The following is a 20,141-nucleotide window of genomic DNA, read 5'->3' on the forward strand; positions in this document are numbered from 1 at the left end:
AGAGGCAGCAGCTCTACCAGTTGTGCCACCGTGCTGCTTGCCAGTTACATTTTTAATTAAATAAATAAATGCCACAATAATTGCACAGTAATGGAAGTAATATAAATTCAAATTGTAAATAATAGATGTTTTTAAGACTAATTTTTTAATCGATATTTTCTACTACTGTATATGTTTTTCAGAGTTCACCAAGCAAGGCTGTTTATCTCCATTGCTCTGTATAATTTGATGACACCTTGTCTATGTAATTCACTTTAAATTATCATTTTTTTAGGAAACCTTAGGAATAAATATGTTTTGCCCAATTGAGATTATCTCAGTGATAAACATATTATTACTCCCAACTGAACTCATGCAAACCATTTGTTTGAGCATTAATTTATTGTGTTACTTATTTCATAACCATATGCCACAGCTTTTTACAGTTTTTCCACAAACAGGTTGTTTTTGGAGCTGAAATAGCTCCACACGTGACTTTGTGTACGCTCCGCCATTGTTTATGTTTACAGTCTGACTGACCACAACAAGCAGTGTTCCGCTCCGCTTACATGCATTACGCGTCACTGGCAGAAGAAAAAGTAGTTCCCAACTATATAATTTAGACAAGATTTCAAGAGTTTACTTTCAGCTACCTTCCTGTCAATGACATGCATTATCTGAAATGACGGAAGAATCAAAAGTTTCGATAGTTTGAGTTAAGAATCGATTGTAGTGCACGGCGCTCTGGTATCGATACTATCGATGGTTCGGTATCGATCCGCACATCTAGTCGCCAGCAGAGAGCTGCCGTAATGGCGGTGTGTCGTCGCTCCTCGCAGCAGCAGCAGCCGAGTACGCTACAGTCTCCACCGAGAAACAACTCTCTGTCGGCCGCTTCTCCGGTCTCGCCTCCTATGGCCTTGCTGTCCCCGGCCGTAGGCTCGGCGGAGAACGAGAGGGAATGTAGCGGAGGGATCGAGGCTGCTCTGGCCTCCCCGGACCTGCCAGTCTCGGTCCTAGCGAGCAGCGCGAGCTCCACCACGACGGCCTCAGGCGGCGGCAGCAGCGTCTCGAGCCCCGGCTCCGGAGCGACGAGCCCCACGGACGGCAGCAGCTGCGTCGGCGGCGCGTTCAGGGAATTGTTTGAGGCCTGCCGAAACGGCGACGTGTCCCGGGTGAAAAGACTTGTGGATTCGGTGAACGTAAACGCGAAGGACATGGCTGGTCGAAAATCAACTCCGCTTCATTTTGCTGCGGGTGAGCATGAGCTAAGCTAACAGGAGCTAATGTTATTAGCCTTTACAAGCTAATGTAAACTCGACGTGTTCACCGCTGACGAGCTCTGTTAACATGTTTATGTGCAGTATTTTAGTCCGCCTGCGCTTTTTTGACATTCGCATTTTGTTTTATCTGGCATCGTAAACCTAGTTCGTGGCTTTTTTAACAACAGAAATTACAACATGATAAAATCTAGACAGTAGAAAATAAACCCCTCGGGGTTTACTTGATTTCATACATAAATTATAAGTAATATAAGCAAACAGCGTAGGCTACATCAGCAACTATAAGCTTTAAAAGTGCGAGTTTAAAGCTTTATTAACGTGCTCACGTTTAATGTTGATTATAACAAGCACGAAAGAAGGGAGTTAAATTTACATTTGGTTCAACAGGCATGTCTTGGTGTCCAGTCCTGGTCCTCAGGGCCACTGTCCTGCATGTCTGACCTGTTTCTCTGCTCCAACACACCTGAGTCAGTAGACGAATTACAGCTTCATGTTTTACAGATGCCCTTGATTCAACTCAGGTGTGTTGCAGCACAACCTTGGAAAATGGGGCCACAGGGACCAGGACTGGACACTCCATGTAGACTTGAACCTGACATTTTCTAGAGTTGGACATAAGAGCAGTTTCAGAATTTCTAATCGAGTTGAATTGCCTCAAGTCTTGTTTGAAACATGAGTACGGTGGTGTAACAAAACACTCGGCTCGCCAGAAAAAGATTTTTCCACAAACTCAACTGACGGGCACTCCTCCTGTCTGATGTCTCATGAACCTCTGCAGACATTAAAATGGTTCTTCAGCTGTACACAACCTTTTCACTTCTCATTAAAGCTGTGTCGCTCTAATTCAAGGGTTCATACTCGTTTTGTGCTCGTTTAAATTGCCTTCAGACCCAGGCTTCCCTTGAAAAAGAGATCTATGATCTCAACGGGATTGTCACAGAAGGGCCAGAATTAAAACCCTGGTCCTTTCCCACAAAATATATCTTAGAAAAAATAGATACATTTGCCCAGTTTTTAAAGTCTTCTGTCAAAGTATTCATACTGAGATGGATAAAGACTGAGATGTCTTCTTCTTTTGTCACCTGGTTACTAATAAAAGTGTTTTTATCACATGGCGTCAAAGCAGCCAAGCAAACCCTCATGAAAACTGCCACAGCTGCAGACATGTCACCCTAAAATTACTGAAGGAAACTCTACAAAGTGTCCGGCAGGCACTCTGTGGCTCTGATACGCTCGGACTGACTGAAGTGGACATTAGAGCAAAACTCTTGTGTTTGCAAGAGAAAAGTTGCTCACGCTGGTGATTACAAAATAATTAACAGCTTGTGTGAAGAGAAGGAGGTTCTCAGAGAACGCCAGTCAGCTTTGTTTCACCTCCACCTCAAAGATATGATCAGCTCTTTTCCTCGTGAGTCAAACACATTAACGAGAAGTTCTGACTTTATTTTCTTAAAATAAAATAAAATTACCGTGTGCCCTGATGCATGCTCACATCGCTGTGTGAATTCTGCAAAAGTGCACTGCAGTGACTTTATCTGACAGCTCGTATCTACAGAAGCTGCACTGGCAGCTCTTACACTAATGATCCGACCAAGAGAGAAAACTGTAAAGCAGGCTAAAACCCCAATTTAAAACTAAAATCATGTTTTATATGACTTGAGAGAATTTGAACTATTGAATAACTTGAGCAGCTGAGCTAAATCTGTAGTGATTGTGCTGAAGCTTTTTGTTATAAATCCTGTCAAATTAAAGTGGCTCTATTTGTGTAGATATGGTACATTTAAACAAACTATACTATATTCCTGAACACTTAAACAATAAATTAAGAAGTTTACTAATCAGATTTTAATATTTTACTGCAAGCAAATCAAAAGTCCAAGAAAGCTTATTGAGGAAACCTGAATTATTTCTAATGGATAAAAAAAAAATTGGACTTAAAATATTTTTTTCTGTAAATGTAATTTTATTTTGTTTGTGGTTGTACTAAAGGGATTTTAATGGTGTTGACTGTCACATTTTAGTCTGCCTGCAGCATTTTAGAGAGAAAAGCTAAAATGTGTTACTTTTTTTAGGTTTTGGAAGAAAAGATGTGGTCGAGCATCTCCTGCAGACCGGAGCCAACGTTCACGCCAGGGATGATGGAGGTCTCATCCCCCTGCACAATGCCTGCTCCTTCGGACACGCAGAGGTCGTCAGCCTCCTCTTGTGTCAAGGTGCAGATCCAAACGCCAGAGATAACTGGAACTACACCCCGTTACACGAGGCAGCCATCAAGGGAAAGATCGACGTTTGCATAGGTGAGGGTCCTTGATGCATAAATTCAACAAAATAAAGAGCAGTAGACCCTAAACTGAAGGCTTTTTAATGATCTCACCTGTTCTTGTTCAGTATTACTCCAGCACGGAGCTGATCCAAACATTCGGAACACTGATGGTAAATCTGCCCTGGATCTTGCGGATCCTTCAGCCAAGGCTGTTCTTACAGGTCAGTCCCTCACAGCTTATCACTCATGTGGACCAATCCCAGTTATTTGACGTTACACCGAAATAATTGGTGTATTGATTGTCTCCTTGCACATTACAACTGACTCATAAGCAGTGACGATTTTTAAAGTATTCACCAACAGTGTTGCTCTTCACTGTTAAAATCTCTTGTTTAGATATAGAGCAGTGCTTTTCATTTTAAATGTAAGATTTTCTAATATTGTGCAGCTCGAGTTTTTTGTTAAATTTGACACTGGGCTTTTGAAAGTCAGCTAAAATGACGCACGTCTTTGAACTTGTGTCTGTTGTTGTTATTTTTGCAATAAAACATTTTTTTGTAAAATTACACAGAATCGAGTGACAATATCTGATGTCTGTGAATTCAGACATTAAACCATATATCAATCAATAAATTAATCAACTTTATTTCTATAGCACATTTTAAAAACCGCAAGGGTAGCCAAAGTGCTGTACAATAAGACAAAAAGATAAATTAATTAAGACAATAAAAACATACAAAGCATACACAAAGAAACATAAAAACACATCCTGATGCATGCTCAAAAATCCAGGTAAAAAAATCTAAAAACGTTAAATCTGGTCCTCTGGACATTCAAAAAACAAAACCAAACAAGACAACAAAAATGTAGAAACGTTTCGTCTTTCACCCGAATGACTTCCTCAGTCTGAGGTGCTGTATTCAGCTCAGTCTTATAAATAGCACCTTCTCAGAATGGATCAACAGGACTCTGTATCACAGAGCAGACAGCGTCCCCACTAACTCAGGAGCCAGGCAGAAGGAGAAATCCCACATAAGACAGGCTCTAGAACAATGTGGATATCCTAACTGGGCCTTCCTGAAAGCAGAGAAGAAACCCAAACAGGACTCCAGTCAGCCAACAGGTGAAAAGGAGGAACCCAGACCCTGACCAGTGGTCATTCCATATGTTGAGGGAGTATCAGAGAAACTGAGACGTTTATTTTCTAAACATAACGTCCCAGTGGCTTTTAAACCCCAAACTACATTACGGCAAAGACTGGTTCATCCCAAAGATCCAGTCCCCCGGCACAAACAGAGCAATGTTGTGTATGCTGTTCAGTGTCAGGAGGGCTGTGATCAGTCTTACATCGGGGAAACTAAACAGCCACTGGCCAAAAGGATGGCCCAGCACAGAAGATCAACATCAGCAGGCCAGGACTCTGCGGTCTACACTCATCTCCAGGCCAGCGGTCACTCTTTCAGGGATGAAGATGTTCACATCCTGGACAGAGAGGAACGATGGTTTGAGAGAGGTGTAGTGGACTAGGCCTGATGTCAAAACTGACCAGATGGACAGAAACTGTCATTTCATTGATTTGAATCCAGAAATACAGTTTGACCCATCCTGAGACTTTCTTTCTTGAATTAATCAAGTGGAAAAAGACAATTCTCTATGATCATTACTATTTTACAAATGTTTTGATAATCAAATTGTGTTAGTTCAAACAATGTTTACATGTTGAAGTGAACTACTCATTTTTATTTACTTAAACAGTAGTAATGATTCTTAATCCTCAATTCAAGTGAAATCAAGTTAGAGTACGTTACAGAGTAATGATTCAATTTCTTGATTGTCTGCTTTGAAGTGAGCAAAGTTGTAAGTGTGTCAAAGTTCGAGCTTCGGTCAACTGAAAAGTTTACTGAAAAGAAATGTCATGTTTAACTTTTACAGCAAGATACTTGGTGGGAGACTCCACGAAGTCTGGTTTTTCCATGATATCTTTCTGTCTGTTCTTAAACAATCTGAATCTTTTCCTTGACTTTCAATAACACCTTACATCACAAACCACACCTCTGCTTTGGTCCATCGACCAATCAAAAGCTCTCAAATGAACCGGAAGTAGAGCCCATTAAAATATCGGCACTTCCCAGTTCAAGAAGAGTTCAGGTGGAAGAGTTCAACAGGAGAGTTCAGCTCAGAGAGTTCAGAGTTTTTGGAATTCAGAATGCAGAGAGTTTGGGAGTTCCAGAATGCAAACGCAGGCATTCATGGAAGCTGCTGTATTAGAATCAAGCTGAACCAGAGACGATTTTGGGAATTATAACTTCTGTTTGGATAACCTCGCACGGCTCTCGAGGTATTTAGCTGTTCTCACGGAGACGCTGAACAGTGGTTGGAAGTGAGACTCCACGCCGGAACTGATCTATCTTCAGAAAAGGTAAAAGTCGACCTTCACCAAAAGTGTACTGTGGGACAAGCTGATTTCCAAAAGAGCGTGCTGTTCTGGTTAAAACAGACAAATTCCCTCACACATCTCTCTGTAAGATAAATCTCAATTTTCCATCTTTAAACTCTCCTTTCTGCTAGAAATTTAATCCAGATGTTTTCAGAAATGTCTGTGGTGTAGCAACGGAAAATCATGGCCGTATGGTTTTCCTGGTTGTAAAGCTGATTAATTATGTTGTTATTTTCATATTCTGCCAAATTAATGTAAATGTTTGATGTTAAACTTTGATTCTGTAAATAAATGACCTCCATTCATTTTGATGGGTCAAAGATAAATAACGTCTCACGTTAAACTTATTACATTTCTGTTAAATTCAAAGCACGACATCATACAGTCCAGAAAGATGAGTGAACCCGTTTAATGTATGAATATATCTCAGGATATGTCATACTACAGAGGAGTAAAGGAGGCCATCTTTGTGAAAAGAAACCGTCCATCATTAAACGGGGGTGGAGGCCTACGTGTTCAATTGTCCCCCTCTTACAATGCTGTGATTGCTAGTATCACTCAGCCCTCTGTGAACAGTAAACAGCCATCAGTGTGCTAATGATCCATTGTTAGGCTGATGGTCCTTCTTGAGCATGTGATCAGCTGGTTTTGTCTGTCAGCAGCAAAACTGGTTGATCCACTCTGAGAAGGTGCTATTTAAGAGACTGAGCTGAAAACAGCACCTCAGACTGAAGAAGTCTCTCGGACGAGAGACGAAACGTTTCTACATTTTTTGTTGTTTTGCTTTGTTTTTGTTTTTTTTTTGAATGTCCAGAGGACCAGATTTAACTTTTTTAGATAAAAACATACACATATCAATTTCATGGCAGGTGTGTTTTACAATGCCATAAAAGATAAGATCACGTGTTAAAAGCCAAAGAATAAAAGTGTGTTTTTAAAAGAGATTTAAAAACAGGAAGAGAGGAGGCCTGTCTGACACTCAAGGGTAAGTTGTTCCACAACCTGGGAGCAGCAACAGCAAACGCTCTGTCACCTCTGAGCTTCAGCCTAGTTTTAGGGACTGTCGGCAGCAACCGATCAGCTGATCGCAGGGATCGGGGTGGACAGTAAGGCTGAAGCAGCTCAGACAGATACGGTGGGGCAAGGTTGTTCAAGCATTTAAAAGCAAACAGCAAAAGCTTAAAATGAATTCTGTAGTGCACAGGGAGCCAATGAAGGGACGCCAGGATGGGAGTAATATGCTCGCGCCTACAGGCCTGAGTTAACAGGCGAGCAGCAGAGTTCTGCACAAGCTGCAGACGAGCAAGAGACGTCCGGCTAATGCCTGCATACAGCGCATTACAGTAGTCAAGACGAGCTGTGATAAAAGCATGGATTAATTTCTCCAAGTCACGTCTTGCTAAGATTGGTTTCACTTTTGCTATTTGGCAAAGTTGATAAAAACTTTTCTAAAAAACACTGCTGATCTGTTTGTCAAATCTAAAATCAAACTCAAACTTCACCCCCAGATTGGTGACACAGTCCCTGAGATAAATTGACAGTGAGCCAAGATCTATGCTGGGAGAGGGACAGCAACTCTGTCCAAACATCGTAACTTCAGTCTTGTTCTCAATTAGACTAAGGAAGTTAAGAGAGAACCATGTCTTAACATCATTAAGGCAGTGTGTAAGTTGCTGGAATGTGTTGTTTTGTGTCATGGGAAAATGGATCTGGCCGTTATCAGCATAGAAATGAAATGAAATGCCATGTTTCCTGAAAATAGAGCTGAGGGGGAGTAAGTAAAGGGCAAATAAAAGATGGCCAAGGATTGAGCCCTGGGGGCCACCATGTGGAAGAGGAGCAGTGGAAGACATAAAATTGTCAATTTTTACGCAGAAACTCCTATGGGATAAATACAACCAAAACCAATTGAGGGCGACACCCCTGATGCCCACACAGTGCTCAAGATGAGACGAGAGATTAAAATCCTGTGATCAACGGTGTCAAATGCAGCAGACAAATCTAAGAGCACTAAAACAACAAACTTTCCGGAGTCTGTGGACAAGAATATATCATTTGAAACCCTCAAAAGTGCTGTCTGTACTGTGGCGGGCTTTAAACCCAGACTGAAACAGCTCAGTGATACCATTGTCCTCTAAAAATGGTAACAATATACTCACTGGTAATGTCTTAAAACCAACAAATGGCTGCATGCTAAATTCAAATACTTGTGTTGGCGTTCTTGTGGTAATTACATCATGTCTTTGTTATCAGGGCACATGAAAGCAAATTAGGATATGCTCATTGATAGATAAGATTGGATTGATTGATTGATTGATTGCAAACACATTGGTCCAAGTCCGTTTGTACCCAGAACTTGCACAGTAAATATAGTCAGCTGCTCCAACCTGCAAGGGTTCATGGGATTGACTTGTATCTGACTTCTTGCAGCTCAAAACGTAACTGCGTAGACAGAGTGTGCTGATTATGGAGGGGCTTGGATTAATCTCTTTATTTAATAACACAAGCAGAAAAACAATATGGGTGTTGGTTAAAAACAGGAGAATTGCTCCATACTTCTGAAGTGCTTCTTTAAGAGTGCAGACTCATGAATTAAATGCGTACGAAAGGAAAGTGTTAGTGCAGCTGACCCAAAATGCTGTCTGAATAAAACCGTGTGTGTCAGCAGCATCTCATTCAGTTTGCTTACAAAGATCCGTGTGTTACGGACTGGCTTCTAAAAAAACAACTAGTAGACCAGTCACAGTTGTTGTGGTCTGTATTGTTTTGACAGATACATTTTTGAGTAGTAGTACTCAATGAATCTTAAGTGTATTTTCTGTCTGAAGGTGAATACAAGAAGGATGAACTTCTGGAAGCAGCAAGGTGTGTCTTTTTTTACTTGTTTAAAAATCCGGTTAAAATGAATGTTTAAAATGGGCAACCTGAGTGAATATGGATTTTAAAGGTGAATATTTGTTGTTGTTTTTTTTTTCAAACCTCTAATTACAGGAGTGGAAATGAAGAAAAGCTGATGGCGCTGCTGACTCCATTAAATGTCAACTGTCATGCCAGTGATGGTCGCAAGGTAAATTAAATGAGATGATCGTGCTTTACAGCGTTACACCCTGCAGTCTGTCACTTGTGTTGTTTCAGGCTGTAAAACGGTCATACTTTTGATTTTAATAGATCTTTTTAAAAAGGGCAACATTCTGAATGCTCCTTACAGCAGGACTGCAGATTAGTTTGTGTGCTGGGGATGTAAAGAGGATTTACGCTGTTGAATTTGTTGGAGGGGGTTTTAATGGTGCATTAGCAGACACATCACTGCACTGCATAGTGCACTTGCTGTTGCCCCTGCTCATTGTAATTACGCATATATTAGGGGTGTAACTGTACGCTAAAATCACATTTCGGTTCGGCTCAGTTTCAAGGAGGGCTCGGTTCGGTTCATTTTCGGTACAAAAAAAGACAAAATGAAGACGTACAAAATGTTTATTTTGAAAATATGCCAAGTAGACAATACGTTTGTATAAAAATAAATAAAAGCGACCCATTTGGATGAGATTTTAAATAAACAGCACTCTTTACAATAAATAAACTATACTAACAATTAAGAATGTGTGATATGGAATAAACTTCATATCACGATATGTATTGTTAAGGGTGGCGATAACGATATATATCATGATATGTTTTTGGTATAAAACTTGCAATAGGAATGTAAAAAAGCATAGGGTGTCCTTTGGCCATCATATATTTTGAATTAAGAAAATTCCACTACTAGGTCCAGAGAGTTTTTAAATAATAAATCAAGTATTAGGATTCTTTCTTCTTGTGCAAAATAGAGCAAAATATATCAAATGTAGTTTTAGCCATATGTTTTAAACAAAAGAATATGTTGTTAACTCAACAGTTTCCAGTCTTCTCACTTAATAAATGAACAGCAACAGAGCAGCAACTGAAACACTTCACCTCCAACCCTCTAGTGGGCGCCTCCTTCTGCTTTAATGGAGAGCTGACACAAAATGACTCTGTGGCTTTGACCAGAGGGTCTCGCAGTAAAATCACACAACACAGCGTTCTTTCACAGATCAGAGAGCAGGTTTCGCTAAAGCTGACCAACGCTTACTTTAACTTTCAACGGAACTCAGCGTTTTGCACATGCGTCCGAATACGGCAACTCTACGGCAAGCCGGCTGTAGTTAGCTTGTAGCTTCGCTACTTAGCCCTCAACCAAAAGACTTTAACACCACTTACGCACAGTTTTCAACTAAAAAAAAGTAACAAATCTGACAACTCTGATTTTACATCAGACACAGCATTACTGCGGTTAGCCAGTAGAAGACAGATCTCTATCATAGGCTAAATTCTATCGTTTCTACCCTGTACCGTAGATATCGCGCATTCTTACTAACAATAATGAAAATCTTAATAAATCCAATAACAGTCAGAACCAGAACAATAAGCAGCAACAGACTGTTTACAATTTAACTAATCAAGTTTTAAGTGTTTGGCCAAAAAGACCAACTTGTCCAGATTTTCTGCCAAAAGCTCAGATCTAGTTGCAGTGACATTATCTCCAGCGGTGGAGAAAACCTCTCACTAACAACAGTAGCAGGAATAAAGAGGTAGAGCTTTGATAATTTAGCAGTGTGGCTGTATTTGGCCTCATTACTCACAACCTCTTGGACCTGGTCCCACAGGTGGGACAGGTCCCTGGAAAAGTTCAGAGTTCAGTCATCACAGACTTCTTAGCTGGAGGTGAGCTCTTGTGGATTTCCCTGAACAGGAAGAAGACTCAGCTGCTGTCTCTGGCCCAGACTGGAAATAAAACACAAAGAGGAAAAAAAAAAGAGTTAATAAGATTATAATTTTAAATTTAAAAAGTGAATTAGATAATAATAATAAAAGAACATTACCTCTTCTTGGAACGGTTGTTATGAGGAGGTTGAATCTCTCGGTCATCATCATCATCAGGGCAGGACTTTAATCTGGTCCAGGGCTTGTTGACGATCAGTTTTAGCTTCTTCATAAAGTGCTGCTACAACTTTTTGACTGAAGTGTTGAGGTGATGAATGTCGTAGCGGGGCTCAATAACTTTAAAGCCGGCGCATCAACAACATTCGGACGTAGATCCAGAGCTTCAAAAACTCCTACAGCTTGTGTTGTTGCTCTGGACCGATCTGAACGACCTGATAGGTTGTTTAAATGCTGCTGTTATCGGTCTTTGCAACAAGCTGCTAGAAGAGACATTCACGTTCGGATGATGTCGTTTCAAGAGCGTTAACAAGTTCGACGTGTTGCTGCTGCAGATCCACTCTCCATGAAACAACGTCGACACACAGCTTTGGATTTGTTCACTTGTCTTTTAACAAGAAAGACATAATGTTCCTAAACAGGAGACCACAACGAGATGCTAGGCTGCTAATGCTGCGCGTGCTGCAAGATAATAGCGCCGTGCTGAAACACGCTTAGGAACTTCAGTTCCGCGGCGCATAATCTCTCGTTAATAAAATTGAATGAGTAAAAAAATAACTGCAACAATTTGCACATGGACCGAACCGAACGTGCCGTACTGAAACGGTTCAATACACCCACGTGTACCGTGACACCCCTAACATACATGCTTTAAATGCATCTATTTACCTCGGCTGAATCATTGACGTTTAACAGCCTCATTTGTTTGTCACCACAAATGTCTTTGATTCATGGTTTTAATAATAAGTCATGATTTTAATCATTCTGAATTGTGGTTTTTAACTCTTTTGTTCATTTTATTTAAACAGTAACAGCGTTTCACCACATTAAAAAAGACACATTCTCAACAGTTTTTGTTTTTCAATTAATGTTGACACATTAATTTGACAGTTAAGTGAAATATTTTCCATCCTGTTTATATCTGGTCTCATCCTGGCTCATTTATCTATATTTATTTATTCCTGGCTTCTTTTTAAGCCTGTCCTGGGACATGGGATCCTGCCTGGGATCTTGAAACTGATTTAGGTGCACAAACAAGAATCTTCTAAAATCAGGCAAATAAGTCATCGTTTGTCTTTTTTTGTTCCTCCCCTAAATTCATTGATGTTATTAAAACATGCCTACTACATAAGAAATGTTAGTTATTAAACATGATTCTTATGGTCATTTTCTTTATTTACCTTGTTTTGTGGTTGAATGGTTTCAGAGTAAAACTACTTTTCTGTAGTTCACACCTGGTGATCACTTTGAAGTCCGGGTTGGCTTTTCTAAACAACAAAGGATGTATTTATTTATTCATCGATTTTATTCAAGGCAAAATGTTTTTGTTTTTTTTCCACTTTTTGATTTCTGCTTTTATCCATCAGACTTTACTGTGATGACAAAAAAATATTACTGTTGTATCTTCATTTGTGCTGTCTTTTTTGGTCTTAAAAACACAAACTATTAACACTGTTAAGCATCAAATTCATTCTTATTGACAACATTTAATCATAGTTTCTGTAATGTTCATTCCTTCCTGCTACAGGAGTCATTACTCTTTAATTACAGTTTGCAGCTTCATCCTAACCACTGAAGAAGTGTCGCTCACCTTCCACCATCTGTCCTTGTTGGCCTTTTATGTCACATTTATGTTCTGGTCATATATGACAGATCAGGCGTTGTTTTTCTGACTGTGGTTTGTGTTTTATTAACTTAAAGGGAGAGGGACATTACTCTGACGAGATGCTGTCATTTTGTAATTTGTGTTTCATTTTGTTTTCTGTGTGACTCTGGCAACATTTGTCGATCAGTCAACCTCACAAAAAATGCTGGTAAGTTGACCTTGATAATGGCCACTTGATTAATGCACTGTTGTGATCTTTTATTTTTTTAATTCATCCTTTTTATTTGACCAATGAGCTGGCTGTCACTTGTTAATTGCACATCATGGCCCTGGGTTTTCAGGTCACTCATGTATCCTACCCTGATGCTCCTCTGGTGTCTGAGTGTGTGTGAATGTTTGTGTGTGTGGGAGTTGTGTTGTCATGGCGACGACTCATCTTTTTGGATCTGGAGAGGAGCTCAAAATGTCCACTGCCTGCTTTCATCGGCGTCTGTCTTCTCTCTGCACACTCACCCACACTTCTCTGACTGTAAATCACTTGCTGAGTCAGCCCGTTTCTGACAGGGCATCTAATTTTTATTTTATTATTATTTTTTTTTAATGATTTCTCGTGCATGCCCCGAGGCCCGCCTCTCAGTGTTTTGTCATTTGAGTCATAAGTTTGTGTCTGTGGAGCTTGTGCCTTCGTTTATCGTTGAATCAGTTGGTTTGCAGTAATGAATGGACCACATTTCATCCATCTTCTTGATGCCATGCTGCCCTTTGTGGTCATGATGCTTGTCATCCCACACTGAATGAAGCATAACTCAACAGTCTGTCACCGCTGTGGCTCGATATGATGCACTTAATTTTCTGCGTTTAACATATACGTCACTGCATGGGAATTTAAATGATGCCTCTCTTTTTTTCTTATTATAAGCTTTTTAAGAGCCAGAGTTTTAAATAAGGAGCTCGTGCCCTTGCTGTTGGGACTTGCAGCTTTGCTTATATTCATGTTGACATTTTTTGTGGCTTAACTGAAGCTGTTTTGATTTTATCCTCTTGGAGCTTGCAGATGTGCTTTTTCAAACACTCGGCCTGCTCAATCAAGCTTCACTGCATCCTGTTACAGTTGGGATTTGATAGCATTACAGTATTAAAAAGTAAAGTGTAAAATCTGTGTAAATGCATCTCTGTTGGACTAACATCCAAAAGGGTTTTAGGTATATTAAAGTTATTGCTAATCTAAAGCCAGTGTCTCACCGTGCTGCGCCACATAGCAAACGGTGTTCGCAAGGGAGTTTCCAAGTTATCCCAATAGATTTGTGGTGGTTTTCAGTTTCATCATGTTGAGTTGCAGGAACGTGTGTCCGTGTTGTCTGGATTTGGAGCATGTTCAGACATTCTGCAGAGCTGAGTTTCTCTCCAAATAGTTATAAAGTCAGACAAGTGCCTCCATTTATTTTCTGTAATTCAAGCACACTGTAACTGAGTTTTTTGTGAATGTCCATCTGTACCAAATGAATGTAGCTACACAGCTGCAGTGCAGAGCTTCCCTTCAACGCCACAAGAGGTTTCCTTATGGACAGTCAAACCTCCCAAATCCCCAGTTCTGGTCACATCAGCACGGGCTGAGAGCTCGATGCCACTCGAGGTCTGCCTACTCATCTCGTCGGTTAAATGGGAATAAAATGGATACAAGTAGTGGCATTTTAGTTAGACTGAGCAATAAAGAGCAGTGTTGTCCTTTAGATGTCAGGGTGAACCCACAGCACACACATTAAAAGCTTACAATTAGTTATTTTTCCTCCAACTCCTGCAGTCCGTGCTTCAATACATACGAGTCACAGGGACTCTGGGTGTGTTGTAGCAGATGCTGCTTGTAGCGAATGCACAATCTACCCAGCTTATGTTTTTAGGTAAAATATATTATTTATTTTAGGAGCTAAATGCCCGATGTGACTAGAACTGCATTTTTTAATTTCTTCTTTTTGGCAATTTGTTGTTATTCAGAAAACATCCAAGGCCCAAATGTGTAGCTCTAACCAGTCTGAGGACAAATACTTATAATGTTGGCCTATTTTTTTCACCATTTTGAATCACAGAGTCTCTGATAGCTGCAGATACATGAGATACTGGCTTAGATAATTTAAAGTATTTTTGTAATGTCTTTAGCTAACATTATTTTGTTGGCTTCATTGAGAAATGCTGAAAGGCTGTTGTCTCCCAACTGTAATTTACACCCAGTCTTTTTGACTTTAAGCTGTTAACTAATCCTTTTTGCCAGCTCGCCACATAAACCATACTTCAAATTTAGAATTTCAATTTTAGGTTTTATTAGTAACAAGGACTAAGTTGCTTGTTGTCACACTCAAGTCAGACATGATATTGACAGCAACAGAATTTTTGTTGTGGGATTTGTCCACAAGCTTTATTGAACTTGCATCATGAAGCCTGTGATTCATCTGCAACTCACCAAGCACAGTCTGCAGTAGCACATCGCTTCTGGCCTTAATCAGCCGCTAGCCTCCCTGTGGACATCAGAGGCAGTATGCACCAGTAAGGCAGGAAGTGGTCTGTGTGTGCTAACAACTGGTCCTCTCTTCCAGTCCACGCCCCTCCACCTGGCTGCAGGCTACAACCGGGTCCGCATCGTACAACTCCTCCTCCAACACGGGGCAGACGTTCACGCCAAGGATAAAGGGTGAGCAACTCTTTAAGGGAAACCCACAAAATCCAGTTGTGCATGATTATTTTTGACCTTGTTTCTTTGTCACGCAGCGGCCTGGTTCCTCTCCACAATGCCTGCTCATATGGCCACTACGAAGTCACTGAGCTTCTCCTTAAAGTAAGGAGTTTATTGGACTTTCTCACACTTTTATGAACTTGTCTGAATTCTGCTGTAACAGTGTTGAGTGCAAAAATGAGCGAAACTGTCCTAAAGATGCTTTTAAACAAGTTGCATAAGCATTAAATCAAAGCATGTTGGAGTAACGGTGACTAACCTGTTGACAGCAGTGGAACAAGCTGCTGTATTTTACAACATTTTGCCTGTGAGAAGTTAAAGGGTCAAATGTGTCCAGTCAGTGGAGAAAATATGTTTTTGTAGAAATTCTTTTGTTTTTCATTTAGTTGCCAGCAACTTTATGTTATTCTTGTATAATACTGGGTCGAAATGTTTACCAGGAGTTATAATTAGGAGCTAATTTGGAAGTTAGACCATCTTCTTATGTGTGTGCTGTTCTCTTTGCAGCACGGAGCCTGCGTGAACGCCATGGACTTGTGGCAGTTCACGCCTCTCCACGAAGCAGCGTCCAAGAACAGAGTGGAGGTCTGTTCCCTGCTGCTGAGCCACGGGGCCGATCCCACCCTGCTGAACTGTCACAGCAAGAGCGCCGTGGACATGGCTCCCACCCCAGAGCTTAAAGAAAGGCTCACCTGTGAGTGTCACGGCTCTGGAAAAATACTCTGAAATCTTTTTGCCTCATCGGTTCAGCAGTGCATGAACTGTTTATAAGATGTTTATAGTTTGAAAGTTCTGTTAAAGTTCTGTATTTATTTTTAATGCAAATTATTCATATTCTTAAGTTACTTAGCATTAGTTAAAACTAAATAAAAATAATTTTTCCTTTCATCTTATTTCCCCTCATGTAGATGAGTTCAAAGGTCACTCTCTGCTGCAGGCGGCTCGTGAAGCCGACATGGCCAAAGTGAAGAAGACGCTGGCTCTGGAGATTATCGGCTTTAAACATCCTCAAACCAACGAGACGGCTCTGGTCAGAAACTCCATTTTAACCACTCTTCACTTTTAAGAGCTGCAAGAAAATGCAAAGATCTTTAATCATGAAAGATTTCACGTTTTGACCGTTTTCCTGATTATACAGTTGTGAGGAATGAAAATAGTCTTGTGAGTTCTGTGGTTTCATGCTAGTGCTTTTTGTAAATATTAGTTGTTTTCTCCAGCTGGCAGGTTTCTTAAGATTCATCTCACTAATCTAATGTCCTGCATTACAGCACTGTGCTGTGGCGTCCCCCCACCCAAAGAGAAAACAGGTGACTGAACTGTTACTGCGTAAAGGTGCCAACATCAATGAGAAGAACAAAGAGTAAGTTGAACACTATTAGAATAACTTGTTAAATACAGAATAATTGTCTTTAACAAACATCCACACATTTTCTGCAAGTGAAGAAATGAGACTGAAGGAAAAATAAGATCTGATTTTCAAAGTGCTGAAATAAATATTGATAATTTTGTTGTCTTTTAGCTTCATGACTCCTCTGCACGTTGCTGCTGAAAGAGCTCACAACGACATCCTGGAGGTGCTGCAGAAACACGGAGCAAAGGTTCATTCTTACCCTTCATCCTGCTCTGCCTGAAGTGGAGAAGTCAGTTTTAAAACGTTAACACTTTGTGCTGCTGTGGTTTGGCTGCAGGTGAACGCAGTGGACACACTCGGGCAGACGGCTCTCCACAGAGCGGCGCTGGCTGGTCACATCCAGACCTGCAAGCTGCTGCTGAGCTACGGAGGCGACCCCTCCATTGTGTCTTTACAGGGTTTCACTGCAGCGCAGATGGGTAACGAGGCCGTACAGCAGATTCTTAACGGTAATAATCATCTTCATTCATGCATTTGGGTTTGACTGAGCTGTACGGTTTCTTGTTCAGGGTTAGGTGCAGTTTGTGTTGGATCATAAGTGTACAAATGGTTACTGTGGGTCTTTTACGCAGAGGTCCTCATATATTTGTTTTATATAGATTTTGAATTTTTCCCTCAGAAAATGTTCCCACACGTAACTCTGATGTGGACTACAGATTTCTGGAAGCTGCCAAAGCAGGAGATCTGGACACGGTACAAGTAAGTTCACCAAGACTCCTCATTGTCATAACAACATCGTTGATTTTTTTTATTGATTTTGATTATTGAGATTGATTGAGACACTCGTCTTGTCATACCAAGCCACCTTCGTCTCGCTCCAGAACTCCTGGAGCAAACATCAGATCAGCTGCATTTTGCTGCGCCACCAAGGCAAAATGCAGCTGATTGACCATTAAAGTGCATTTATTAAGGAAAAGTTCAATTGAGACACACCTTTACTATAAAGTCGAGCAAACAAATAATTGTTTTTAGGTGGTTATCTTGGTAAATTTTAAAGAAATGCACGGCGACTCTCCCTCTACGCTTTGATCGTCAAAGTGCATTTATTAAAGAAAAGTTAGACTGAGACACACCTTTACTGTCATTTCGAGCAAACAAATAATTGTTTTTAAGTGTTAATCTTGTTAAAGTCCTCCCGTGCACGCTCCCACAGCTGCCTTTTGGCAGCCAATCGATTTTGGCACAACACCGGCCCACATTTACAGGTTGTCAGTGGTGACGCGTAATAGAAGCGACGTATTTATGGATTTTTCCACTTTATTAGACATTTTTGGACTGATGCCACTTAGACAGCGGTGCGACTTATACAGCGACAAGTACGGTAGTCTTTCAACTTGTCAGGTGGATTACTGATTACTGTTTTGTAACTTTGTATTGCAGCAACTTTGCACCCCCCAGAACGTAAACTGTCGGGACTTGGAGGGGCGCCACTCCACTCCTCTGCATTTTGCAGCTGGTTACAACCGAGTGGCTGTTGTTGAATACCTGCTTCATCATGGAGCTGACGTTCACGCCAAAGATAAGGGGTTAGTTTTCTTTCTGAATTAGTGAAACTACTTTATTTCTGTGACATCACATTTCATTTTAACACTCTCGATGGCTTGTTGAGATCACATCTGTTTTCCTCTCATCAGCGGCCTGGTCCCCCTCCACAACGCATGCTCCTATGGTCACTATGAGGTGGCTGAGCTGCTGGTCAGACACGGGGCTTCAGTGAACGTGGCAGATCTGTGGAAGTTCACCCCACTTCACGAGGCTGCAGCCAAAGGGAAATACGAGATCTGCAAACTGCTTCTCAAAGTGAGGAGAATTTATTGTCATCTGAACAGTCCTGTTAGCATCACGCTGCACATCAACAGTGTGTTTAATAGATTCAATTTAAAACGATTCTTGTCAGCACGGAGCGGACCCCACCAAGAAGAACAGAGACGGCAACATTCCTTTGGACATGGTGAAGGACGGAGACACAGACATCCAGGACTTGCTGCGGGGGGATGCTGCCCTGCTGGACGCTGCCAAAAAGGGCTGTCTGGCCAGAGTGCAGAAACTCTGCTCCCCAGAAAACATCAACTGCAGAGACGCTCAGGGGCGCAACTCCACACCTCTCCACCTGGCAGGTACTGACAGCTCTGAGTGTGTGTTACTCTGTTAATACTGCACACACTGTGTTTAACATGAGGGGAAAGAGTTTTATTCTGCTCCCTTCTTCTTTCCTTTGAGTTTTATTAAATTAGCATATTGCGCAAAATACATAAATACTATTTCTAGATGTATGTTGTTGTTTTTTTTTTAAGTGTTTTACACTTTTGTTTGTACAGCTGGATATAACAACCTGGAGGTGGCAGATTATCTGCTGGAGCATGGGGCTGATGTCAATGCTCAGGACAAGGGAGGCCTCATCCCTCTTCATAATGCTGCTTCTTATGGGGTGAGTCTCTGCAACATAAAGACAAACAAAATCTTAACGCTTGTCATTTTCTTCTGTAGTTTTCATAATGTACACTTAGAGTTGAAGTTGAGTCTGCTGCCTCTCTTCCTCACAGCATGTGGACATAGCAGCTCTGCTCATCAAGTACAACACGTGTGTGAATGCTACGGACAAATGGGCCTTCACACCGCTCCATGAGGCGGCCCAGAAAGGACGAACACAGCTCTGTGCACTGCTGCTGGCTCATGGAGCTGACCCCACCATGAAGAACCAAGAGGGCCAGACTGCTCTGGACCTGGCCACGGTAGGGGCTGCTGAATTATAAGACTGATTTGATCTTAATATTTGTTTACTGGCCTCATCAAACTGGTCAGTCTGTTGGGAAATAAATAGAATATATTAGAGCTTAAATCAGGATTCTTTTAATTAAATAATGAATGTACTTATTTTATTAATCTTTATTTAACCAGGCAAATCCCATTGAGATCACAGATCTCTTTTGCAAGGGAGGCCTGGGCCTGAAGGCAGACTAACATGCATCATTTCTTGGTGTCTCTGCAGGCGGATGATATTCGAGCACTGCTGATGGACGCCATGCCACCAGACGCCTTGCCCAGCTGCTTTAAGCCGCAGGCCACAGTGGTCAGCGCCTCTGTCATCTCTCCCGCCTCCACGCCTTCCTGTCTGTCAGCTGCCAGCAGCATAGACAACCTGGCTGGGCCCCTCACTGAGCTGGTGGCTGCTGCTGCTGTTGCCTCCTCCTCTGGGACCTCCGGAGTGGCAGATGGCGCTGCGGGCACTGACCGCAAGGAGGGAGAAAGTAAGTAAACACATGGGCATGGTTGGTTTGTCAACACAGACTAATGCAGGAACTCTTTTCTTTGTTAAATACGGTGGCTGACGGGTGCAAACGCACAGCAAACGGCCAAACACGCAGCAAACGGCAAAACGCACAGCAAACACATGTATGATGCAAACTCAAAAACACGCAAACACAAAAAAGCAAATGCAACAGAAAAACGCTGTATGATGGAAAATGAAAAACACGCA

The 20,141-nt window shown here is 41.3% G+C and overlaps 1 protein-coding gene across 1 annotated transcript in view; it reads left to right on the plus strand.

The window, feature by feature from the left end:
- The first annotated feature begins 773 nt into the window (after positions 1-773).
- Positions 774-20,141, plus strand: part of LOC119414125 (poly [ADP-ribose] polymerase tankyrase-1) — a 25,891-nt gene continuing 6,523 nt past the window's right edge. The window contains exons 1-20 of the mRNA XM_037681250.1: positions 774-1,236; positions 3,335-3,559; positions 3,651-3,746; positions 8,791-8,827; positions 8,954-9,029; positions 12,715-12,735; positions 15,116-15,210; positions 15,288-15,354; positions 15,760-15,946; positions 16,161-16,282; positions 16,521-16,612; positions 16,772-16,850; positions 16,941-17,112; positions 17,283-17,362; positions 18,044-18,189; positions 18,298-18,463; positions 18,561-18,780; positions 18,982-19,091; positions 19,207-19,395; positions 19,653-19,911. Of these exons, the coding sequence (XP_037537178.1) occupies positions 792-1,236; positions 3,335-3,559; positions 3,651-3,746; positions 8,791-8,827; positions 8,954-9,029; positions 12,715-12,735; positions 15,116-15,210; positions 15,288-15,354; positions 15,760-15,946; positions 16,161-16,282; positions 16,521-16,612; positions 16,772-16,850; positions 16,941-17,112; positions 17,283-17,362; positions 18,044-18,189; positions 18,298-18,463; positions 18,561-18,780; positions 18,982-19,091; positions 19,207-19,395; positions 19,653-19,911 (2,884 nt within the window). The 5' untranslated portion in view covers positions 774-791. The remainder of the gene's footprint in view (positions 1,237-3,334; positions 3,560-3,650; positions 3,747-8,790; positions 8,828-8,953; positions 9,030-12,714; positions 12,736-15,115; positions 15,211-15,287; positions 15,355-15,759; positions 15,947-16,160; positions 16,283-16,520; positions 16,613-16,771; positions 16,851-16,940; positions 17,113-17,282; positions 17,363-18,043; positions 18,190-18,297; positions 18,464-18,560; positions 18,781-18,981; positions 19,092-19,206; positions 19,396-19,652; positions 19,912-20,141) is intronic.

The sequence above is a fragment of the Nematolebias whitei genome, chromosome 8, assembly GCF_014905685.2.
Source record: "Nematolebias whitei isolate Nwh7 chromosome 8, NemWhi1, whole genome shotgun sequence".
Classification (NCBI taxonomy): Eukaryota; Metazoa; Chordata; class Actinopteri; order Cyprinodontiformes; family Rivulidae; genus Nematolebias; species Nematolebias whitei.